Here is a 22,711-nt window from a genome sequence, read left to right on the forward strand (position 1 = left end):
ATTCGTCACCTTCTGTGATTTTTGTGATTACTGATTTTTGGGATGTTTATTTTTTCTGATACCCTGTTTTGCAATTTTTCAGTGATTTTAGCTAGTCCAAAGATGTTTTGCTATTATTGAGTCATCTGGTTGTCTGTGCTTAGAGTCTAAGTGCAGCTCTGTGGTGTTAAAACCAGGAACGGAAATGAAATGCGAGGCTGGCTGAAGCAACAATAAATGAGCTGGATGCTCTTGGTTTTCCCTTAATCCAGGGTTCAGTGTTGCCCCTCACCTGTTTCTTTTTCCTGATGTCACATAAGGTAACAGTTCTTACCCAGCAATGGCAGAAATAAATTGTAAGGATCAGTTTGTCAGCACTCACTTAAATCCATGTAAATTGCTTTGGGCATAGGAAGCACTAAGATGCTGAGCAGCCTCACTGCTGTGATACCCAACTGGATCACTGCAATGTCTTGCCAATCTATAAAGATGCAGAAAGGATGAAAGCTCTGTTGTTTTGTTGTTGTGGGTTTTCTTTTAAATGGGCTGCATAAGAATTGTTTTCACCTAACATAACACAGGAAAACACACAAAAAAATCAAGTCTCTATCCCTAAACATCCTCAAATAAAGCTAACCACTCCATAGTGCATGAACAGTCTGCTGTGGGTGCTCCCCATCAAAATCAAACACAGGAAAGTGAGGAGGAAGAGAAAATTGGTGTATATGTGGAAGAGCTCTCTCCAAAGTTACCAGGTGGCAATTTCTTTAGTGTAGATTTCTCTAGCAAGCAGGATTATTTTATTACTCCATTATTTGGTGAGCTTACTTCCTGTCTTAATTGGCCTGCTTACTGCTTTATCACATGTAAAAAGGGTTGGGGTTTTTTTTGTATTGCTACACACCCTATAGCTCAGCAGCAGAGAAGAGCTTTTCAAAGAGCAACGTGCTCCACAGGCCACCAGGTGTACGTACCACAGCGCCTGAATGTGTATGTCACGGTTCAGAATTACACAGCCCTGAGCAAAACACAATCCAGCCATGGTTTATTTTCCTGTCAGGAAGCTGAACTGAGAACAAACATGAGACTCACATAAAAAGATAATGTAGCTTTTCCAGCTATGGGAAAGAAGCAAACGGGCTATGTCCCACCACTTACTTCCACTTCAATTCTCTTGAGGATACTCACTGCTCCAGAATAAACTCATAGATAGCCCACCTTTCTCTACTGCTTCCCAGCCTCACACTGCACAGAAATCACCATTTCCATTCCACACTGAGCCCCTCTAGCTCTTAGTCATTCCCATGCTGAACTCCACACTGCTAGAAATTCTGCTGTGGCTTCAAGGAAAATTAAGGAGAGAACATCAAATGGAGTCACACGACGATTTATCCAATGCAGAATTTCTCACATCATTGTGTGACATCAGTTTGCTGTGACAGTATCTGCATTTATGCAGGATGCTGGGAGAAGGTGGATGCTATCAGGCAGAAGGCATCTGAAATGAGGAGTTGCAGATCAGGGGTAGGTGGCTGAACCTCTGTGTTGAGAGATGGGGTCCAGGAAATCTGAGGGCTGCTGCTCCCACTGTCAAATACTCATTTTTGTGCATATAATTGCAGCAGTTCTGGTCCTGTTTCAGTGACCTCTCCTCTCCACACCATCACCCATTCCAATTTAACAAGGATTAAAAAGGCTACAGCACGCTGGGAAAAAACAAGACGTCTCCAGGTAACAGTTAGGAAGGTTGACTTGCCTCAGACTAGGTGGAAGATCAGTGCAGACTGCTCTTCTGACGCTCGGATACATGAGGTCAGGTAGAGCTATTAAGCTTACATGTCCCTCCTAGTTTATTGAGAAGATCAGTACACAGACAAAGTATTAGTTATGAAGTTTCTGTCTTCTGCTCCCTGCTGTCAAATGCCCTAGTTTGGCTAGTGAAAAACTAATGCCAGCTGTAACCTAATAAAGAAAAAGGCCTTGGACTTTGCAGGCATAACCAAAACCTGTCCGAATGACACGATAACCCTGCTGTTGCAGCATTTGTTCTCTCAAGGATACATAGTCCAGCATAAAATGGGAGTACAACAGAGGAAGATAGAGGTATCTCTGCTGCACGGACCTACAAATCTGGGAAATCCACTATTTTGAAGCTGAAGGCAACAATGCCAAGTGGCTGTATGAACTGTGTAGTGGGAATCGGTTAGCACCTATCGTATACGTATCTCTCCTTTAACTCTGCCTCTCTCTTCCCCTGCAAAATTCAACAACTGCCAACTCCTCACCTCCCTCCCACCAGGAACTGGCTGCTTTCCTCCATCACTGGCATCACCCAGTCCTGAGCGTGCCCAGGAATTTCACAGCCTGCCTCACTGACGGTATTTCTTGGCAGTCCCTCATAAATATGGGACATCGTGTTCTGCCCTCAGGAGACCCACAGCATGAGAGTCAAGCATCTAGTTTAAAAGGAGAGGTATTCCCCTACCATGAAGGGCCAGTATTTCTGTGTGCCTATATGTATTTGTGTGCATATTCCCTGGCAAAATAAGGCAGTGGAGAGGAGATAAAACCAGGACTTGTTTGATGTTCTAGTCCTCAGGCCTGGTAAAACCAAGTATTTGACAGCTACTCTTCAGAAGGGAGGGAACTGACGAACTGCTGGGTTTGGGTAGTGGTTTAGAAGGATACCTCTGAAATCTCTTGCTACCCTACACAAAAGAATGACAAATGGCATCCACGAGTTCTGTTCTCAGAGGATACCAAGTTTCCATTTCAACCGATAGACAGGGGGTCTCCAGAGGTCCCTGCCACGTCTGCAGATGCGAGAGCTTTGGCTCTACTGCAGAGCACAGCTTTATCCCGAATGAATTGGCTGTTGTTTTTACTCATCACCAACATGCACCCAGTGCATTACACACTCCCTGTCTCCCCTGCAACTCACACTTTTGTTATCACTTCAACAGCTGCTACAAAATGTAGTTAATTGATTACAGGTAGAAAGAATCAACTTCTCATGCACTGCAAACTCCATGTCAAACACAAGAAACTCAGGAAAGGGAAAGGCTATAGACTGAGTTTTTATTAGTGAGTCTGGCTCACTAATGAAAGGTTCATGACTGTTTTGGATACAGCACGCAATTCACTGCTCCACAAACACGAGAAGCTGAATTTTCTACACACTGAAACAAGCCACAAAATATCTACCAATTTCAACAACAGCGTGATTCTGGCCTAGGTGAATGTTTTCTCTGAAAGGAGGAAAATACAACAAGAATAATAGTCTTGCAGCTAAAGCATTGAACTTGAAGGACTTGCATGTAGCTCCTGATTCTGCAAGAAGTTTCTTATTTCACTTATTTCATTCAGTCACTTCAGAGTAAAATCATTTCCCCTAGCGTGCAATTAAAAAAAAAAATACTGATAAATTACAAAAGTAATGACATACCTAGGTTTCTTATTCTCCCATGTGAACAGGGATAAATTGACCACAAAAGAAAGCATTCCTCTAATTGTCTTTGCATGCTTCTAACCACATAACCCTGTGCAACAAGCAAACTCCATAATGATTTTTCTTGGTCCACTTTAGAAGGAACTTATTTCTTTTCCTAAGTTAAAAAAAAAGGGTGTGTGCACTGTTTTGTAAGTATGACCCTCTATGACAAAGAAGTCTATTATTAATATCTTGATGCCCAAGTTAAAAGGACAGCCTGCCAAGAAAATTGTGATCATCCAGTTTGCAAAGTCTGTAACTATTGCCATAAGATCTATTCTGCACACCAGCAAAACTTGAATTTTCCCAGCATAAAGCCAGTGAGCAGACTCACAAACACAGCATATGCATGTACAGTTTGTCCTTCCTCTTCCACCAGTCTCACCACTCACTAACAGCTACTTGGGAATTGATTTCCTCTGGGGATAAATTACTTTCAATTGTGATATTCCTGTTATCTCACCAACCTCCTTTGTTACCATAATTTGGTCTGATGTGGACGTTGGGGAGATAAAACATACACACACTGTACATAATTTTAAGCCCACAGTCGAGAGCTGCACCCTGAATGTGGCCTAAAAACACAACAAAGTGCTCTCCTGAATTCTGCTGGATTTAGAAATATGATGAGGATAAAAAATAAAGCTATGTCTTCTTGACCAACTTCATTGGACAACTATGTTCTTTTAAGTAAGTTACAAGCCTACAAATTAAATTGTGACATGAAGCCCATGTCTTTTACCAGTCACACCAGTTCTTTACATAATGAGTGAGGGAAAAATAAGCCAGCAAGCCCTATCCTTCTTTGGAGACACAACATCCTTGGAGGTGCATAAGAGTGTTCTTGATCTAACTTAAGAACAGCATGAAATGGACTACAGAACTGTGTTTTCTGAATGGCCCTAGATTCAAACATGTCTAACAGGCTAAAGCTACTGAAGACTGATGTTTGCATTTACTTTTACTGTCCCATTAAGCTGAACCATTAATGCAGCAAATAAATAGAAGTATCATAAGCCACAGTGCTCCGCTATTTAGAAGTTGGCTGGCTCCTGCCCCATTTACAACTTCTATCTTAACAGAATTTTCAAAGAAACAGACTTAATGAATCATGTTTAGTCATGCCTGAATGCTCACTGACATTGTAGCTTAAAAGCAATACCTGCTCTCAAGGGACATTTTTGCCCTATTTATGTTCTGCAGTAAGTTCTGGGTTGTATTTATTCATTTCCTAGAAGCATGTACGCTTTACTAGTGAACAAAACTAATTTTATCTCTGTGGTTCAGTCCTCCCCATCCACAAAAGGGGAAAGAATGCTAGCCTATCTCTTTAGTGAATCATTTTGAGATATGCTCATGGGAGAAGTTGTTTAACACAAAACTATTAATCTTTGTTACTAATTTCTAGGGAAGAAGGAGCAGAACACTGACTTTTTCTTCTCTTCTCTCCAACTACCTGCCATTCTCCCCCTTAAAGGTCAAAAACCTACAAGTAGTCAAGTGCAGAAAGTTACTAGTTAAAACTGAGAGGCCAGTTCTGCAATTTGACTCAACACTGCAGAGATAATTTCCACTGCACTGAGGTTTGTGTGAGCAGATCAGGACCTACCTAACAGTGTGTGAGACAAGAGACAAAGTAACAGGCCTCATTAACAGAAATCAATATGCACTACTATCAGCCTTTCAGACACAGTGTCTCAGGTTGGGCTTTTACCCAGAATCCTGCAGCCTCACTACACCTTGCACCAGGTACAGAAACCAACAGCAAGAGTGTGACCTTCAGTGCCAGCAGGAAAGGGGTCCAGAAGCATCAAATGAGGGTCCAGAAGCATTAATAAGTTGCTTCAACTACATGTACTGTCTATGTGGTCTTACAACTAAGAACTGATTTCTAGAGAAGACCGCTGAATACCAAAACCTAACAGTGGAGTAGAAAGCTTTCAGGAATGCTTTGCTTTCCTTACTACTGCTTTGTTTTCCAACCACTAAGAGTTTTTATTTAGCTTCAGTGAGGTTTGGTTGCATTTGACAAAGGAGGTTGCAAATACCCCTGTCCTGCACTCTCCTTACTTTTATTTAAAGCAACAAAGACCATCATAATGCATTAAAAAAGCCACTATTATCTGACATCTAGAAGGCAGCATCATGAGATTCTACAGAGCATTACTATCAAAAACTGCCAGAAGCATACATACCTTGTGCAGTAGGTCTTTAGCAGACTGAAAATTAAAGTGTCACTTGCAAACAGTAAAAGGCATAAAACTGACTAATCTAATTCCATGGTGCAAAGAACAACCAGAGCAACTGAGGGCGAGGGGCGTGAAGGGGGAGCCAGCCGCATCCTTCGCTGGGGCATCACGGGGCAGGTGGGCTGAGGACCAGCTTGGGGCATTCCAGCAAGTGATACACATGCCATTGGGCACAAACCTGGCTGCAGGGAGCCTCTGGAATCCTCTGGAAGTCTCAGTGGCATGTTCTAGATGCTTGTGTGAAATGGTGGTGAAGATTTTATTTTAGTATTCTACTTTGACAATCTCTCTTTCCAAACAATTTGTATCCAAAATTATTGTATTTCATTTCCTGCTCTTTTCCCAGTGCCACAGAGCACCTGGTCATTTCTACCCTGACTTTGCTGATTTTAGGGGGAAGAAATATGGCAAATTTTCCTCTTTTAGACTTAGCTGAAAGCTCTGCAAAGAGCTCTCTAAGCAAGGTGCATAAGAATACAGATTTACCTAATAGGCTTTACTGGAAAAATGAAAACAAAACAAGCAAACAAATAAGGTTGGGTAGCCAAAGATAAGAAAAACTCTATCACACTAATGAAGTACTCTGTATTTAGACATCTCCATCATTCTGGAAAGGAAAACCAGATCTCATTACACCTCCACCTGTGTGCAGTCCTTGCTCAATGCACAACACTTAGCATAGTATTGAGCATGTACTATTTGTAAGTTATATGTTGTCAAACAAAACATGCCAGGATAGGGAATAATCTCACTCAGTTCCTTATTCTTCCATTTATAAGTTTAAAAAAGTAAGGAGGAGAGGACAGATTTAAAAAAAAAAAACAACAACAAAAAAACCCAAAGAAAAAACAAAACAAAAAACCCCAAACCCAAAACTAAGCCTTGTGTCAAATCCTAACTGAGTTCAGCAACCTGCCTTTCCTTTCAGTCTAACTCCTGTTGCTCCCAAGTAGTATTTATTTGTTGCCAAGCAGCAGAGAGCTAATTAGTGCAATGTCATGTTTCCTTGTTTTCACCACTTGTTCCTTCCCACTTACATACATACTGCTCCTCAACTCATCTGTACAGGATGAAATCTCAGAATAAAGGGAAATTGCCTGCAAGAAACAAGAGAATTGAAAGCACAGTCTTGCACTCAACCTGCAGGAACATCCGCTCCCTCAGAACACTTGCTCTTATTAGTAAAAATCACCTTTTAAGCTTTGGCCACAGAACAGACATTAAAATCTCGAGCCAAGCAGCTGGCAGGCATAGGCTGTGCTGTTAACCTACCCACCAAACCAGCCAGCTGAAAGCTACAGCAGGTATTCCCACAGGAGATACAGTCACTGCAGGACTGGTACAGCTACTGTTGAGGGCAATTTAGAGAATTTAGTGTTTGTGCTGCAGTGCACATAGGTTTTTCTGACAGCTTTTTTTCCTAACAACAGTTTCTGTCAATCCATTTGCTAGAATGAAAGAGATGCCTTATTTTAAAGCTACCCACTATAAACCATTTAGACACACCACCTTCTCCCCATTTTGTATCTCTTTGCTTCCTCACAATAGTAATCTTTTTCAGAGTGGGAGAGAGAAAAAAATTTTGTCTTCCAAGATACAGACTTGCTTTGCATCAACTTTCTTTTTTTAACTCAGAGATACACGGTCCCCAGTATCATGAGAAGAATTTATTGCCTTCTCAGAAGGCTCCGGTCTATTTCTGTATTTGAAATGGCAGAAGGACCTACGAACAAATACTCGTCCCCTTTCACACACATATGCACAGATGAGAAAAGGATCCCAGAATGCAGAAACTAACTGCACAGGTTTAGAGGGTCAAAATAAGGCAGCCATGGCAATGCCAAGGAGAGACTGACTGCGTTGGAGACTGAGATTGTCTAGTTACAGCACATCAAGGAAGGCAGTTTTCCAGCTCCCCTGGCCACCATTCTTCCCTGTTAGCCAAGAGGCTCTAGTTCTCCACGTTGTTTTCCACCCCGAGCACTTCTGCCAAATGCTAGAAAATTATGATAAACCAGAGACTTTATCTGAATTTCTGCTTGCAAGACTATGGCCTAAAGAGTCAACCCAACAGCCATTTATAACTTAAAAACATCAACATGATTATGAAATGCATTGTGTCAGGAGTGGAAGGAAATTCCAGTGTTGCCTTTCAGTGGGAGATCAGTAGTTCACCTCTCTTCTTCGTAACTGCTGACATACCACCTTCCACTACATGAGCCTTTCTTGAAAAATACAAAGGCAGGTAGGTGTTACAAACTAACACCTCTCTGCTTCCCCATCTTTGATCCAGTTACCTTCTATTTTAGCCCTATTTTTATCCCTAATGACAACCTCACATCCAGGGTCCCTGGAATTAATGAAACCAGGCCACTTCCCAAACATCTTTCAAGCAACAATGCCAGCTGGCATTTTCAAAGACTAGAGAGAAAAGTTCAGCACCATTAAACCTAAGTGACAGCTGGGAAGAGAAACCCTATGCTCAGTGTTGAAAATTTTTAACCCCAGAGAGCAAGTCAGGAATTCAAGTTCACTTATAAGAGCAATGTCATAAGCACACTGCATGATACTTCTTGCACTCATGAGCCACTGAATCAGTCTAGATAGTTTTTACCTTCAGGCAGCTCAACTATCTTGATACAGTTCCCTGTCTGGCGGGTGATGGGGAGGGCTGGGTTAGTGCAGCCTATCTGTCAGTTGCAGCAGACAAGAACATCTTGTACTTGAGCTGCTTGTTGAGTAGGTTTGAAAGGCAGGCAAACCAGCAGACTAATTAGATTTTTTAAACTGTGGTATTAAGAAGTAAAATCCTTATAACATGCTATCAATTTAAACATGTCTGTGCATGATATCAAATTATCCCCATCAATAACAATTAAGCTTCAACTGAAATATCAGGGAAAGCGTTAATATTCAAATTAAAAATATTCTAATCTAAACCGAGCTTTGAAGAAATCCAGCATTCCTTATCCTTATTTTTTAGGCAATCATCATGAAAACCAAAAGATAGCTCTGCAGGCTGGAATAACTGAAACTAAGAAGAAAGATTGAACCAACTCAATATATCCATCTTTGCTAAGCAACTGAGTAAAGTGGTAAAAAAGTAGTTTGCAATAATCTGAAGGGCACTTTGACCAAGGAGGGGAAAGCTAGGCAAAACAAAGTGGCATGTAAATAGGAATAACAGGATGGAAGAGGATGATAAGGTTAAAAAAAAATAAATAAAAATCCACTTTGGAATTCTCCTTTAAATGAAGAGAAGTTCATCCTTTATAATCCCCTCAATAACCCTGGAAGTGTTTCTCACTTTCAAGATTTGTAAGAATGATGTCTCATCTGGTATGCCAAAAACCTAGGGTTAAAGCAACACCTCTTAACTGATTTGCTCATCTTTAATACTAATGGGAGTTGTGTATGCATGTGAAGAATTAACAGGATTTTCTGAGCAAGCAGCAAGGAGAATGACTCATGCTAATGGCCATTACACAAGAACACCAAGAGGACTGTAACGTCACGCTCATGAGCAAGCGTATGTTGTTCAGGGAAAATAAGCCAGGCACCTTCAAAATCCAGTGGCTGTGTTAAATCCTGCGATACCTGCCTAAATATCTATGGGTTTTTAAAGGCAGTTTCATAGCCTTGCTAGTCTTATGGCATTGCTGACATCACTACTCAAAATAAACAGATCTGAGGGAACTTTCTACAACTCAGCATCTTACCTGGTTTCAGACTGTAAGCTTTTGCATAACTACTGAAAGGACATGGCTATAAAGACAAGAAATGAAGGCAGCAGGCACTGCATATTTCTGAAGAGATACACTTTGCTCCCTTCCCAGTGATATGCCTGCTGCATGTCCCCTGTAGGAGACACCTGTGCAGGGGAAATACCTCCGAACTAGCAGATTAGGAATGGCAGATCATACAGAGTTGGGCACAGTGTAATGGTTGTGCTTCTTCCAGATCCAAGCTCTCTATGCCCAAGCAGCTCTGACGACCTTGGGCTGCATGTCCCAGTACGTCCTTGTTCCAGAGTCAAGCAGCTCAGAGTCTCAGCACAATGCTCCACTTGGACAAAAGAGTGTTCTCCTACAAGGGTCTCCTCTTCCTTGTGCACACAAGCCAGTAGCAAAGTCTGCAGAGCAGGGAGTACAGATGGAGGAGAGGAAAGCAAAGGCACGTAGCACTGGTGCGCTCACCCAAGCTCACAATGCTGCCAGAGACATGGGCAGAAGGCAGGTCCTGGCCTTCACTGCACATCCATACCAGGACACAGGTGTGTGAATCCATCACATAACTTACACTGAATTAAGCAATCCTTAAGTGTTCGTTAATGAGCAGATGGTACCACAAATTATTAGCAAAAACAATCCAATAAGGGGAAATTCTGAATAAAAATGACTTGCTTTAATAATAGGCAAACCATGCTTTTGGGCCAAGAAATTATGCATATCATCCCAGGAATAAAAGTTCCTGAGCTATAAATAGTAACAGGTTCACTACTAGTATTAGAAAACACAAACCTAGGAATACACTTGTTTTCATAAGTTGCAGTTGATCTTATTTTGTAAGACTATAAATGTCCTAATTTGGTTTTAAAAGTAAAATCAATTGTAAATTTATTTAGACCAATTTACCTGCCTGCCTGTTGTACATCACTGGGCCTGTATTGATTGTTTGAGATGGAACTCATTCCAAACTGTATTGATTTAATTCATTATCAAATTTTTAGTGAAATATATTTTGTGGTTTCAGGGCAGAAGTACACAAAGCTGCATTTAGAAACTGCAGGACTGGATCGGGGGGTGTTGGGAGAGGGCTAGGTTTTCTCCAGTGAGTAAGATTTACAACCAGCAATAATATGAATCATCTCTTTCAGATAGAAGAACCATTTTCTAAACAATAAATAAGAAAAACTAGGAGTGGAAAAAGCCTAGATACATTGATAGGGGAAAAAAATCCAGTTGGTGAAATAAGAATGGGGTGAAAAATTCATAAATAGTACCGTATTGGTCATTTTAACAGACATTTTGATTTATAGATTTAAATACCTAAAATAGCTCAACGATTTCTAAGGCATCTGAAAATCAACAGATCATGAGTAGATTTGTCTGGCTCTACAGCAAGAGAGTTGAGCTGCATTTGTTACCTCGGTAACTGAAGGTACCTCAGTTACCATGGCTACGGCAATTCCTCACTCCCCAACTTTTGTGACTATTTTGAAAAGGAAAAAAAAAGAAAAAACTCTTAGTACTATGTCAACACTTGCAGTGAGACAAAAAGTCTGTAAAATGCTAATTTTCTCAGCCCACAAGGCCAGGTTAAGAATAAGCTAATTTTTCTGCTGCAAATCTTTAGCTCGCTGAGAGACTGTGTGATGAAGAGCTCGAGCATCACATCCTCAGCACAACACATCACAAACCAGTTCTGCTGCTCACTGGAAGAAGTGGTGCAGAAACAGACTCACCATGTTGCAGTTTCTCTGTGTATTGAGGTTTCCCACAACAGGGCAGCTGCCTGGATTGATTAATGAAACATGGGGAAAAGAGAATCAGAAATCCTGGGTTCTTGTTTCTGAGGGAAAGGAGGTGGCAGCAGGGGTGTGCATTCACCTCCCCTGACCCCAGTCAGTACTCCAGATATTCCAAAGCCTCACTGGGTATTTCAGGTGTTTCCTTGTGGACTTTTGCACTCAATACTTGTGCACATTATAAAGTGTTTCCTCTTGCAAAAAAATAAGCAAGCAGGGTATGCTTTTTCTGATGGAGCTGGAGATCACTGAGCACCCTTCTGCCTGCTTCATACTCGTAAGAATTTCATTCCTTGGGTGCTGGTGTGCAGCTGAGATTGGTGAATCAAACCCCACTGAGGGTGGGCCCTGCAAGGCTACAGAAATAGGCCTCCTGCTCTATGAAAGACTTCTAGCACCAGTCTAAAGTAAGTTTGAGGCTGGACTCCCTCATAAACATAAGCATGTGAATTAAGCCACCTTAGGGTAAGTCACATTGCAGAAGCTGTAAAAAAAAGGGGGGAAAAAATAGTCTTGCTCCCCTCGAAAGAGTCTCAGGACTCACATGGCCTACAGCTCAATTCATGTCAAAAGAATCCCTAACTTAGCAACTTTAAGAGAGATGTGTGTGTGTGTGTGTGTGTGTGCACGCACATGTATGCACACAAGAGAGTAAAACCTGTCAACCAATTATCTTTGTAGTTCCACATTTCCAAAATCGAGATGTCAGAGATACGTATCTACCCTCCTCTGGCTGCACTGATCCTAACCATGAGCACATAGGTGATTTTTTTATTCAGTTCCGTCTAGGAGGAGAAAAATAAAAATTATTTCTAAACTACAGGAAGCCTCAGGACTAATCAGATTTTGCAAGTCTTTGGGTTTTCCCAGTTGGATTCTGCCTAGCTCCAGTCAGGAATTCCCCTTTGTCAAGGAATTGCGTAAGAAATGCCTTTTCTCTTCCCACGAAGAAGGACTGGCAGCAAGTTAGAGGGGGAGAAGTGTGATTTTCTCAGGAGATAAAATAGCATCCAGAGAAAAGGTGGTGAGGTGAGATCCTGAAAATCCTAACGCATGACGCTACCACCAGTCGTTGCTACAGAACTCGCCTTTTCAGTTTGGAACAGAAAGTGTGCAGAGCTCAAAAAAAGTTACCTACTGCCTAACAGAAAAAGACTGACAAACCTGGCAATAATGGGCAACTGAAGCTCTCTGGCTTCATCTGTCATGTGTAGGTCTATGTTCCAGTCTATGAGATTTTACACGACTTTCTCAGTTTCTTTAATTCTAGAGCATTTGACAGAATTGACAGCACAAAAGTCTGTGGCGTAATCTGAAAATGAGATTAATAATTATATGGAATTTATGCAGCAAAAGTATGAGCATATGAGAACAGGAGTCTAGGACTGATGGAACATTTGGATGTTTAGTGGTTGTTTGCTTACAAAAGAAGACAAACATCTGCAAATTTCTAAATGCTTAGTCTGTGATGGATAGGACAAAAGTGAACAAGCTTAAAATGTAGCAAAGATGATTTAGATTAGGCATTAGGAGGAAAAAAAATACAGATAAAATATGGTGAAGCACTGGGATAAATTTCCTGCATAATTTCTACAATATTCACCACTGAAAGTCCTTAATAACAGTCAATATAACTATCTTTCAGGAAAGATCAAAGGCTGTGCTTTGGGACAGGGGGATGACATTTGGAGGTCCCTACCAAATGTACATTTCTGCAGTCCCTTGAAGAGACAGAAGACTTCCTTTCAACACTTAATGCTCCTTCTACAGTGTCCCATATACCTAGCTGCAGAAGTCTTGGGACCCTTCTGGATCAGAAATCTATAGATGTTGATAAAAATTTCCCATTGAGCTGTTGTGTTGATAAAAATTTCCCATTGAGCTGTTGCTGAACAATATGAAACATTTCTTAGTCCCACCATACTATCTCCATATAGTTCTCACTACCAGCCAGACTACGGAGCTAGCAAGGAAGCTTGCAAAATAAATTAATATCTCTGCTGTGACAATGTTCCTATTAAATATCAAAATCTAATCTATCCTAAATGAAACTGGAAAACTTGCCTGTGACCTATGAAGAACCATTCCAGCCTTTGCCTAGTGACCAGCTGGCTGGCCATGTGGTCACAGAGAAATCCTGTACATACCACACTTGCAGTTCCGATGCAGTCTTGATCATCCCAGTAGCTCCCTTGTCAAAGCACATGGCTGCCTGCTAGGACTAACATTTGAGCGATCTGCCTCTAATTTATTTATTACAATGTCAACACCGAATAACTTAAGCATATTTTCCACAGATGACTGCACTTTTTTTTTAACACGCTGTCTCCTGTTGGTGTGGCACTAAGCATTCCAAAATTTTTTTGCAAGCTGTCATATATTTTTTTGGCATTACATAACCACTTCATCCATGAGCTGCTAGTGAACTTTTTATCTGACTCTGGAGCAAGCTTTGTTTATCTGCAAGGCTACTTCTTCCATTTGTCTCAGCTAAGAAACATGAATTTGAATCATCTTGTGAGTGAACCAGTATGTCTGCTGATGTGAGCTTCTGTATCGATTGTCTTATCATCTCACTGAAAGAAGACAGACTGCCAAGATGATCATGTCTCCCTTCACAGAGAAGAACTTGGTAGCAACATCTGCTTGTACCCTCATGTACTTATACCACACCTACAAAAGCAGAACTGGATTTTTACCCTTGCAAATAATTTGTTTCATTATCACTGCTCAAAGGATCTCAAAACATCTTACATTAGGATTCTTAAGGAAATGTTGCAGAGGTTGCTTTTTGACTGAGTCCTAGCTTTTGCTCACTTTCACAGCATGATCTGCTTGCTAGTATCATGTGCCTACATTTAGTCATCTGATCAGTCACACAGATTCAATATTTCTTTCAAAAATTCAGCAGAATTACTTGCGTGCCCAAAATGAGTCATTTATTTGAATCAGGGTCCATATCTCTAAGAAAGCCTGGAAAATCCATCTTGACAGATAATAAAGTGGTTATAAGCTGAGTATTTTAAAGCAGCTTTCATTTAACCCATACTTTGGCTGAGCTGCAACAAAAAGATTTGTCTCTGTGGTCAATCGTTTTGGTGATACATGGACTAAGTTTTAAATGAAGAGAGGTCAAAGCACAGTTTTCAGATTAAAAGAAAAAACCAGGCAAAGCTTTGTGATTCAAGTCACAGGTGGGCAAATGCTACCAGCTTCATGCAGGTGCAGTAGTTTTCAGAGACAAACCTCAAGCAGATCAACTACCATAAAAGAAGGTTTATAAACTATTTGAAGAAATGCCTTGTGAATGGAAATCATGAGGTTTTATGCAGGTCCAGCAAAAAGGACGGGGCTCTGAGTATGTTTGAATAACTGATGCTTTGTAGAAAACCAACTCATCAGTGCTTACCAGCACTGATCTGAAACATTTCTGAGCTTGTTCCTGCAAGATATATAGCATTTACCAGTCACAGACTTACCGAAAAATTACTAGACTGGGGATTTTTTTATTATTCTCTCTGCCTGCTTTTCCATCCCCTGCTCCTTCCCCCACAAAAAAAAACCAACCCAAAAACCAAAAAACCAACCCCAACATACTGGATGTCACTAGAGTTATAACATACTTTTCTGGAAGCCCCACAGCACTAATAGCACCATCATTTCTCCTTTGGAGGCAAAGATGTATGTTGAGAGTCCTCTCACCTCCCCTTTCAGTCTTGGCACGTCCTGGGTTTGCTTACAAGAAGCAGCAAATCTCATGCTGCTCAGAGGCCTTGCTCATACAGACTAAAACAACTGCTTAGCCCCTGTGCCTTGTTGGTTCAACAGGACCATGAGGGTTATGATCCAGTGTTTTAAATACTTTTGTCATTAAAACCAAAACTCACCAGAAGACATCAGTAGAAAGTGAGGGTGCCACTTCTAGAAAATGTCCTGATGCTTCAACAGTCGCAGTTCAGACAAAATGCCATCTTCCACTGACTTTCATCCAGAAGTACCAAGAGGAAGGGTAGAATTTCCTGAACTTCCCTGCAAAAGGGCAGGGATTAAGAATCACTTTTTAAATACTTCTGTTAGCAGTTGCAAAGGGAGAGGCTGGCAAACCCCTGAGTGTGATCTGTTTCTTTTCTCTTCTCTAGCTTGAGTCAGGATTGTTAAAATGAATCTGAGCAGTATCAAAGGAGAAGAGCACCCGTCTGCTGTGTGCAGCTTCTACTAACTCACTCTGAATGTGTGATCTGGAATGAATTATGAATGGGGTGTTGTGTAGACCACTATTTCTTAGAAAACAAACTCTGAAGTTACTGAAACTTGACTTGCAAAAACTGTGCTGCTTCCACTGCCACCACCCACTTTTCCTGTTGTCTATGGTCCAAGAGTGGTGTCTCTCTTATCAAAGACACAGCCAAGGTCTCTCTTCCAAAGTCCCCACTCCAGATATACATTGGGCTGGACACTGGGCAGACATAAACTGGCAGACAGTCCCAAGCCCCAAAGGGTTTACAATCTCAATTGAAAAAAAAAAAGTAGACAGAGGATGTGCAAAAGATGCAGGCACACATGCTTGAAGACTTACAAATAGGTCAGTGGTGGAGGTTAGAAAAGAGCCTCAGATGACTGAGAAACACTTTACCTAGGTATTTTCTTTAATTATAGAAAATTTTAGCTGCCATTATGTAACTCAACAGCACATGACATCACTTCATAAAATCCTCACTCCTTTCCCCCAGCCCATTGAGATTCTAGGAATAAGAGAAATTCTATTGTAAAATGTAAGGAGAATGAAGATTAAGAGCCACTAAATAATACAAGAGCAATCCATTTGTTTGTTTAGTGTTCAGGTCATTATTAGTGACATAAAAAGAGATATCCTTATTTTCAAAGGCCTTAGAACACATACGAGTCCTGTAGTCTTCACTGGATTTTACCAGCATTGCTCACCTCTGGACTTGACAAGCTATCATGTTAGGCATGATGGCTGCTCTCTGCTGGCCTCTGACAGTGCACCAGAGAGCTCTTTTTTTGATCCCTTTGACATGAATAAACACTGGTCTCCTTAGAAAAACATACTCCCTGAATTTGGTGCAATTGGATTTTGTTTACAGTGTGCCAGATCTTGTATAGAAAGAGAAATATTCAGAAGAAAAAAGGGGTGGGGGCAATACAAACAAACAATTCTATGTCAATCATATATTATACATTCATTTGTGGCAAGCTGCTAAATTTCTGCATCCCAAGCAGCTGCAGGTGAGAAATCTATCAGAGAGGGGTGTCAGTGAATGACTGGTCAGGCCTGATTCTTAAGCATTTTGCACTTCTTTGGACCAGCCAAGGGACGGGGGAACTGCAATGGGAACTTCACTGAAAGGGTACTCTTCATTGTCTTCTTGTTTCAGTCTGTGCAGACTTTATTCTAAAACAAAAACCAAGGATCTTTCAATACTGCTGCATGGAATGACTGCATTTTTATTTCCCAAATATAAAATAGGTTTTAGGTGTATAGCAAGTCAGCAGAGAAAAAAAAATAAATTGGAGAAGAAATACTGGATTCTTCCTGTCAATACCATTGCTCAGACATGGTTTTATGAAATCTTGAAAGCAGAGCTACACTTCCAAAGCTGCAAAGCATTCAAGAACATGCCCATCCCTGGGAAAGGGCTCTGGATGTTGTTAAACACAGATGGAAGGAAGCAAACATTTCACATTAATTTAGCAGGTGCTTCCTGCTCTGCTGAACTAAGGACTAAAAGCTGTCAATTCCCCTCTGAAGCCAAAGTGTGCACACACACAAGGGCTAACAGCAAGAGAGATCATGGGTGCAATGCTCTCTACTGATAACACTGCTAGCATGTACCACTGCACAGAACTTAAATGTCCTGTCAGAACTGGTTATTTGTTCCCTTTAATACAGCAAAACATCACTTTTCAAGAGACTTGCTGGGCAAGGTCAGCCAGAAGACTGTCCTACGCAGGAAAATATCACTCAGGAGCAGTACTCACATACACAAAGGGGAGAACTGCATTTTGAGTCAGCATAAAGGGGCCTTCTTCACAGACTCCTTAAAATGCAAAATGGTTTTATTCCCCTCTCTGCTTCTTATTTGCGAGTGCTACCTGACGTAACGAAGCGTCAGCATTTCCTTCTGCAGCTTCAATTCTCAGGGCTCTATGACTGTAGGGTAAAAATCTGCTCCAGGCAGACGTGCTGAGGCTGCTAGGAACATTCTCCCGAGTTCTTGGTGCAAGATACTTTTTGTTTTGCATTTTGCTCATACTCAGACAATTGGGTATTAACCTCTACTTAATTAAGCTCTGAGTGTTACCAATACTATACACTAACTGACTTAAAAAACCCTTCAACTTATTTTTTGCGGGAGACTGTTGATATACTAAATTCAGTAACATTAAAATGAAAGCATATAGAACCTGTACACATTTATCTAGCATCACAGAGCACAAGACAAACACCAGCTCGTATTTTTTTAACCTATTTTACAGATGAGGAAACTGCATGGAGAAACTTCCCTGTTTAACAGGGAAAGATACCTGCAGTCCTGCTTCTCAATTTTCCTAGCCTTGAGATTGTCTATCTTCCAAACAACTACTTCTATTAGACATTGATGTGAGCACATATATTAGATCACCACATAACGACACTATGATAACCTGAAGCATTTAGGGGAAGATACTGGGGTTTTGTTTAAATGTGTGGCAGTGGCCGGGTTCTGATCTCTTTGGCAGAAAAGTTGGATGTGAAAAGCAGAAGAGCCTGTTTGCTTCTGCATCCTTCCAAGTGTATTTGCTTCTACTGGTCAAACACTGGCACAGGCTGCCCAGAGAGGCTGTGGGATCTCCAGCCTTGGGAGACATTCAGACTTGGACTGGACAAGACCCTGAGCAACTCTGAAGTTGTACCAAATGACCTCCAGAGGGCCCTTGCAACCCAAATGATTCTGTGATTTTATTCTCTGCATTCTATTAAATAGTTCACCTCAAACTGTAGCAAATCCTTGCTTTTGACTTTGTTGGCTAATAGGGAAGGTCAAGCATAGTTCTGCACTAGGTCCACCCAGGAAAACAGACTTCCTTCTTCAAGAAAGAGGAACTTCTTGATTACAGGAGAGCTTTGGTAGCTTGAAGCACGGGTTATTTTTAACTGGAGAGAGGTATTACCATGACTGTACCACTCCAACACACAAAGAGACTCCTTAGATATATGTAGAATACTTAATTCATTAAAGGAACTGTGGATAAGAGAGTTGTCAATTTTGGTCTGACTGTACCCCTCAGTTATCCAGGAATACAACCAAGAGATCTCCTGTAGGCTGAGGAAAGCCTGAGAAAAGCTGAGAGAGCTGGGGTTGTTCAGCCTGGAGAAGAGGAGTTGCCAGGGAGACCTTATCACAGCCTTTCAATACTCAAAGGGGACTTACAAGAAAGATGGGGACAGGCTTTTTAGCAGGGCTGTAGCAAGAGGACAAGGGGTGATGGTTTTAAACTGAAAAAGGGTGGATTCACACTAGATATAAGGAAGATATTTTTATGATGAGGCTGGTAAAACCCTGGCACAGGTTGCCCAGGGAGATGGCAGATGTCCCATCCCTGGAAACATTCAAGGTCAGGTTGGACGGGGCTCTGAGCAACCTGCTCTAGTTGAAGGTGTCCCTGCTCACTGCAGGGGGTTGGACGAGATGGCCTTGAAAGGTCCTTTCCAACCCAAAGCAGTCTATGAAAGGCAGGAACTGAATTAGAAGAGGCAAATACTCTTAAGAAACACTCACTGACTTTGGTGGCTACTACCACCTTCACTGTAACTTGATTAATCATAATCCAACAGCCTTAAAAAAGATCCATCTAGTTTTGGTACAAGTCTTACATTGTAATGGAATCTCTCCAAGAAAACCTTTTCTGGTAAAATCCAATAGGTCCGTCTCCTTTTGGACCAGTTGACAGGCTTATCTGAAACCTCCTTCTTCCCCTCCCTGTCCTCAACCCCAAAAGATCTGGAGAAGGGAACTGAAAACAGAGAAGATGTGTTACTCTAGGAGAGCTTGGTTTGATATGTGATTGTTCCTCAACCTGTCCCTGGGATCTGGCAAGAAAGTCTGACAATGCCAAGCAGGACTCTGCACCTTACTGGAGCCCACCTGAGACTGCCACTAGTATTTACTAGCGCCTGACCAAGATCTGAAATACCACAGCTGTCACTGAGCTGGGAGCAGGAGGCAGCCACCATACCCCTGACACAACGCTGCAAAAAGACTCTTGCATGACAATTGTCCTAGAAGGTGTGCTCTGTCTTTAAGAACAGAAAGTAACAGAAGATCAAGTTCAGGAAGGCAGAATTTCAATATATCCTTAACCTTAAATCCCACAGAAAGCTCTGAGATTTAAATGCTTGCTTAAATTCACACTCACACTAAAGTGCTATCTGTATAGGAATGAATGTTGGCATGTACTTACATACTGTTTTCCCTCCAAGTCTGAATGTCTTTGCAGGTGAGACATGGCATCTTCAGCCCACAAGAAGAAGGCTTGGCATTACCTTTAGTTTTAATATAGCTCTTGTCTCTCCCTAGCGTTTCAGAATCAAAGCCCTTCTACTTAACCTACTGTTTAACATTTCTCTCATATCTTTCTTTCCACAGTATGTGGCATTTGCCTCCCTCTTCTTCATTCTGGTCTCCATCACCACCTTCTGCCTCGAGACCCATGAGAGATTTAACCCCATTGTAAACAAGACAGAAACTGAATTCATCGGGAATGACACCCAGGTGCGGCACTACAGGGAAGCAGAGACTGAAGCCTTTCTCACCTACATCGAAGGTGTCTGCGTGGTCTGGTTTACATTTGAGTTCTTGATGAGAATCACTTTCTGCCCAAACAAGGTGGAATTTATCAAAAACTCTTTGAACATCATTGACTTTGTGGCCATACTGCCTTTCTATCTAGAGGTTGGACTCAGTGGCCTGTCTTCCAAAGCTGCTAAGGATGTCCTGGGCTTCCTCCGCGTAGTCCGTTTCGTGCGAATCCTGCGAATTTTCAAGCTGACCCGCCACTTCGTTGGGTTGCGGGTCTTGGGACACACCCTCCGCGCCAGCACAAACGAATTCTTGCTGCTCATCATATTTTTGGCATTGGGAGTCTTAATCTTTGCCACGATGATCTATTATGCTGAGAGAATAGGTGCTAAACCAAATGACCCTAGTGCCAGTGAACACACACACTTTAAAAATATCCCCATCGGCTTTTGGTGGGCTGTTGTCACCATGACGACCCTGGGCTACGGAGACATGTATCCTCAGACTTGGTCAGGCATGCTGGTGGGGGCCCTCTGTGCTCTCGCTGGTGTGCTGACCATTGCCATGCCTGTCCCTGTCATTGTGAACAATTTCGGAATGTATTACTCCTTAGCTATGGCTAAGCAGAAGCTACCAAAGAAAAAAAAGAAGCATATCCCGAGGCCACCCCAGCTGGGATCCCCCAATTATTGTAAATCTGTCGTAAACTCTCCACACCACAGTACTCAGAGCGACACTTGCCCACTGGCCCAAGAAGAAATTTTAGAAATTAACAGAGCAGGTAGGAAACCTCTTAGAGGAATGTCCATCTGACCGTTAACCTCCATCCCGCGTAGTGATTTAAGATTCAGCCAGACTGCTTTCTTAGAGCAATGGGTAGCACATTTATCCATTCTAGTCCCACCATCACACAGTGAATAATATGTGTGAAGCCTAGGTTGTAGGGACAAATGGTACAGTGGAGGCTGATCAGCAAAACTAAGGATGAGAGCATGCTCTAGGAGCCCAAACTTTGGTCCTAGTTAAGGGCATACAAGTCTCAAGATATTCTGAAGAGCTGTTACATCTAGTGGAAGAATTTTGAGAGTTCTACAGCTCTGTTGCTGGACTGTGTAATGCATCTCAGAGGCTCCTGAGAGCTGAATGCTTCATAGAGCAGAGTAGGAGCCAAGTACTCAGCAATTACAGAGTTTTCTGACAAAACAGGGCTGGAATTTGAAACAGCCAGATGCTTTCTCATTTGTTCCCATTCGGGACCTTTCAGCTCCTTTAAATGGCAGATATTGTACATCTCATTACAGAAACTAGGTGCCTAGTAAGTTGAAGGGACAACTACACCATCATGCATATTCATGAGACAATCTCGTCTCTTTCTGATGATTAACTGCAAAGTAGAACAACAGCTCAAATTCTTGACACTAATGCAAAATGACTCATTCTGAGACAAGACTAGATGTAAGGATGTTTATTCCATGGCATGCAAATCAATCTATTCTATAATATACCACTAGAATTTAGCATTTAAAACGATGAAGAGTTTTGAACCACATTTTCTAAAACACGCTCCTTTTGCAAGTATGGGTTGGTGAGTTACAGCTCTTTCAACCTTCTAGCAGCAAAGGCCAACTGGAAAAGTTCTGATTGATCATTACCGGCCAGTTTGGCTTAAACAGTGATCGCCTCATAATATGGTATTCATAGTTTTAATTATACTGATTCATGTTAGCAATAGGTGAAACCAGAGCAAAATTAATCATACTAATTCTACTGGGGGAGGGGGTGGGGATGGAAAAAATACTAGTCACCATGGAATATATTATAATATCCCATGGCTAGTGGTTAATTATGGGAACCTCTCAGTTTTATGAGAATCCTCCTATAGCACATAAAGTTACGGGGCTCCAATTTGATTATTTAAACCCCATAATCTACCTCTACCCGTGGAATATCATGATTTATTCTATGGAGTAATCTCAAAGTAGATATCCATGTTGAAAACAAAGCCAACTTCATTTTTGGTAGATGTTCCAGCCAAGTTGCATAATAGACATTCCTCAGCCTACTCAGAAAATCCCCCTGTGTTGGATTAGATAGAACAGATTGCCAGTCAAGTGACGTTAACTGACATCTAGTCAAGAAGAGATGTTTTGAAAGAGCTAGCATATACCTATGATGGTCTTGTGTTATCATTTTTTTACTTTGAAGAAAATTCTAATTTGTTACTCATTGTGAGTGAGGTATTCTCTCGTCATCTCATAGCCATGCATGTTGATGTCATTGTGACAGGCACAAAGAAAGTGAGACTTTCCTTTGTGTGTGAATTCACCAATGCCAATGCTAATTTTGGAGGGGAAGAGCTGGTGGGAACTTTTCTCTTCTTTTCTCTTCTCTCTTCTTATTTCTTTTCTCTTTTGTGCAACTATGTAGAATCCATTTAGAAGGTAATAGCTTTCATTTTTTTTGTTAAAGGCTATTCCATTGCAACAGGCCAATCACAATTCACGTGACTGATAGACTGTCTCGTGCCTATTGTATTTTTGGCGCATAAGCGTATGGTTTTATCATCCATTCCCCTCAGGTTGCAAATGCTTATCACAACTCATGTCCAAGCAGCAAACCTCCTCATAAGAGATGTCTTTGTGGCATCATGTATCGAGAGGGAAAG

General features: G+C 41.5%; 1 protein-coding gene across 1 annotated transcript in view; it reads left to right on the top strand.

Annotated features, from left to right (window-relative positions):
- KCNC1 (potassium voltage-gated channel subfamily C member 1) overlaps nucleotides 1–22,711 on the top strand; it is a 98,166-nt gene that overhangs the window by 59,743 nt on the left and 15,712 nt on the right. Inside the window, exon 2 of the mRNA XM_010163060.2 lies at nucleotides 19,894–20,827. Coding sequence (XP_010161362.2) covers nucleotides 19,894–20,827 — 934 coding nt within the window. The remainder of the gene's footprint in view (nucleotides 1–19,893; nucleotides 20,828–22,711) is intronic.

This window comes from Antrostomus carolinensis, unplaced genomic scaffold (genome assembly GCF_000700745.2).
Source record: "Antrostomus carolinensis isolate BGI_N321 unplaced genomic scaffold, ASM70074v2 scaffold11812, whole genome shotgun sequence".
Taxonomy (NCBI): domain Eukaryota; kingdom Metazoa; phylum Chordata; class Aves; order Caprimulgiformes; family Caprimulgidae; genus Antrostomus; species Antrostomus carolinensis.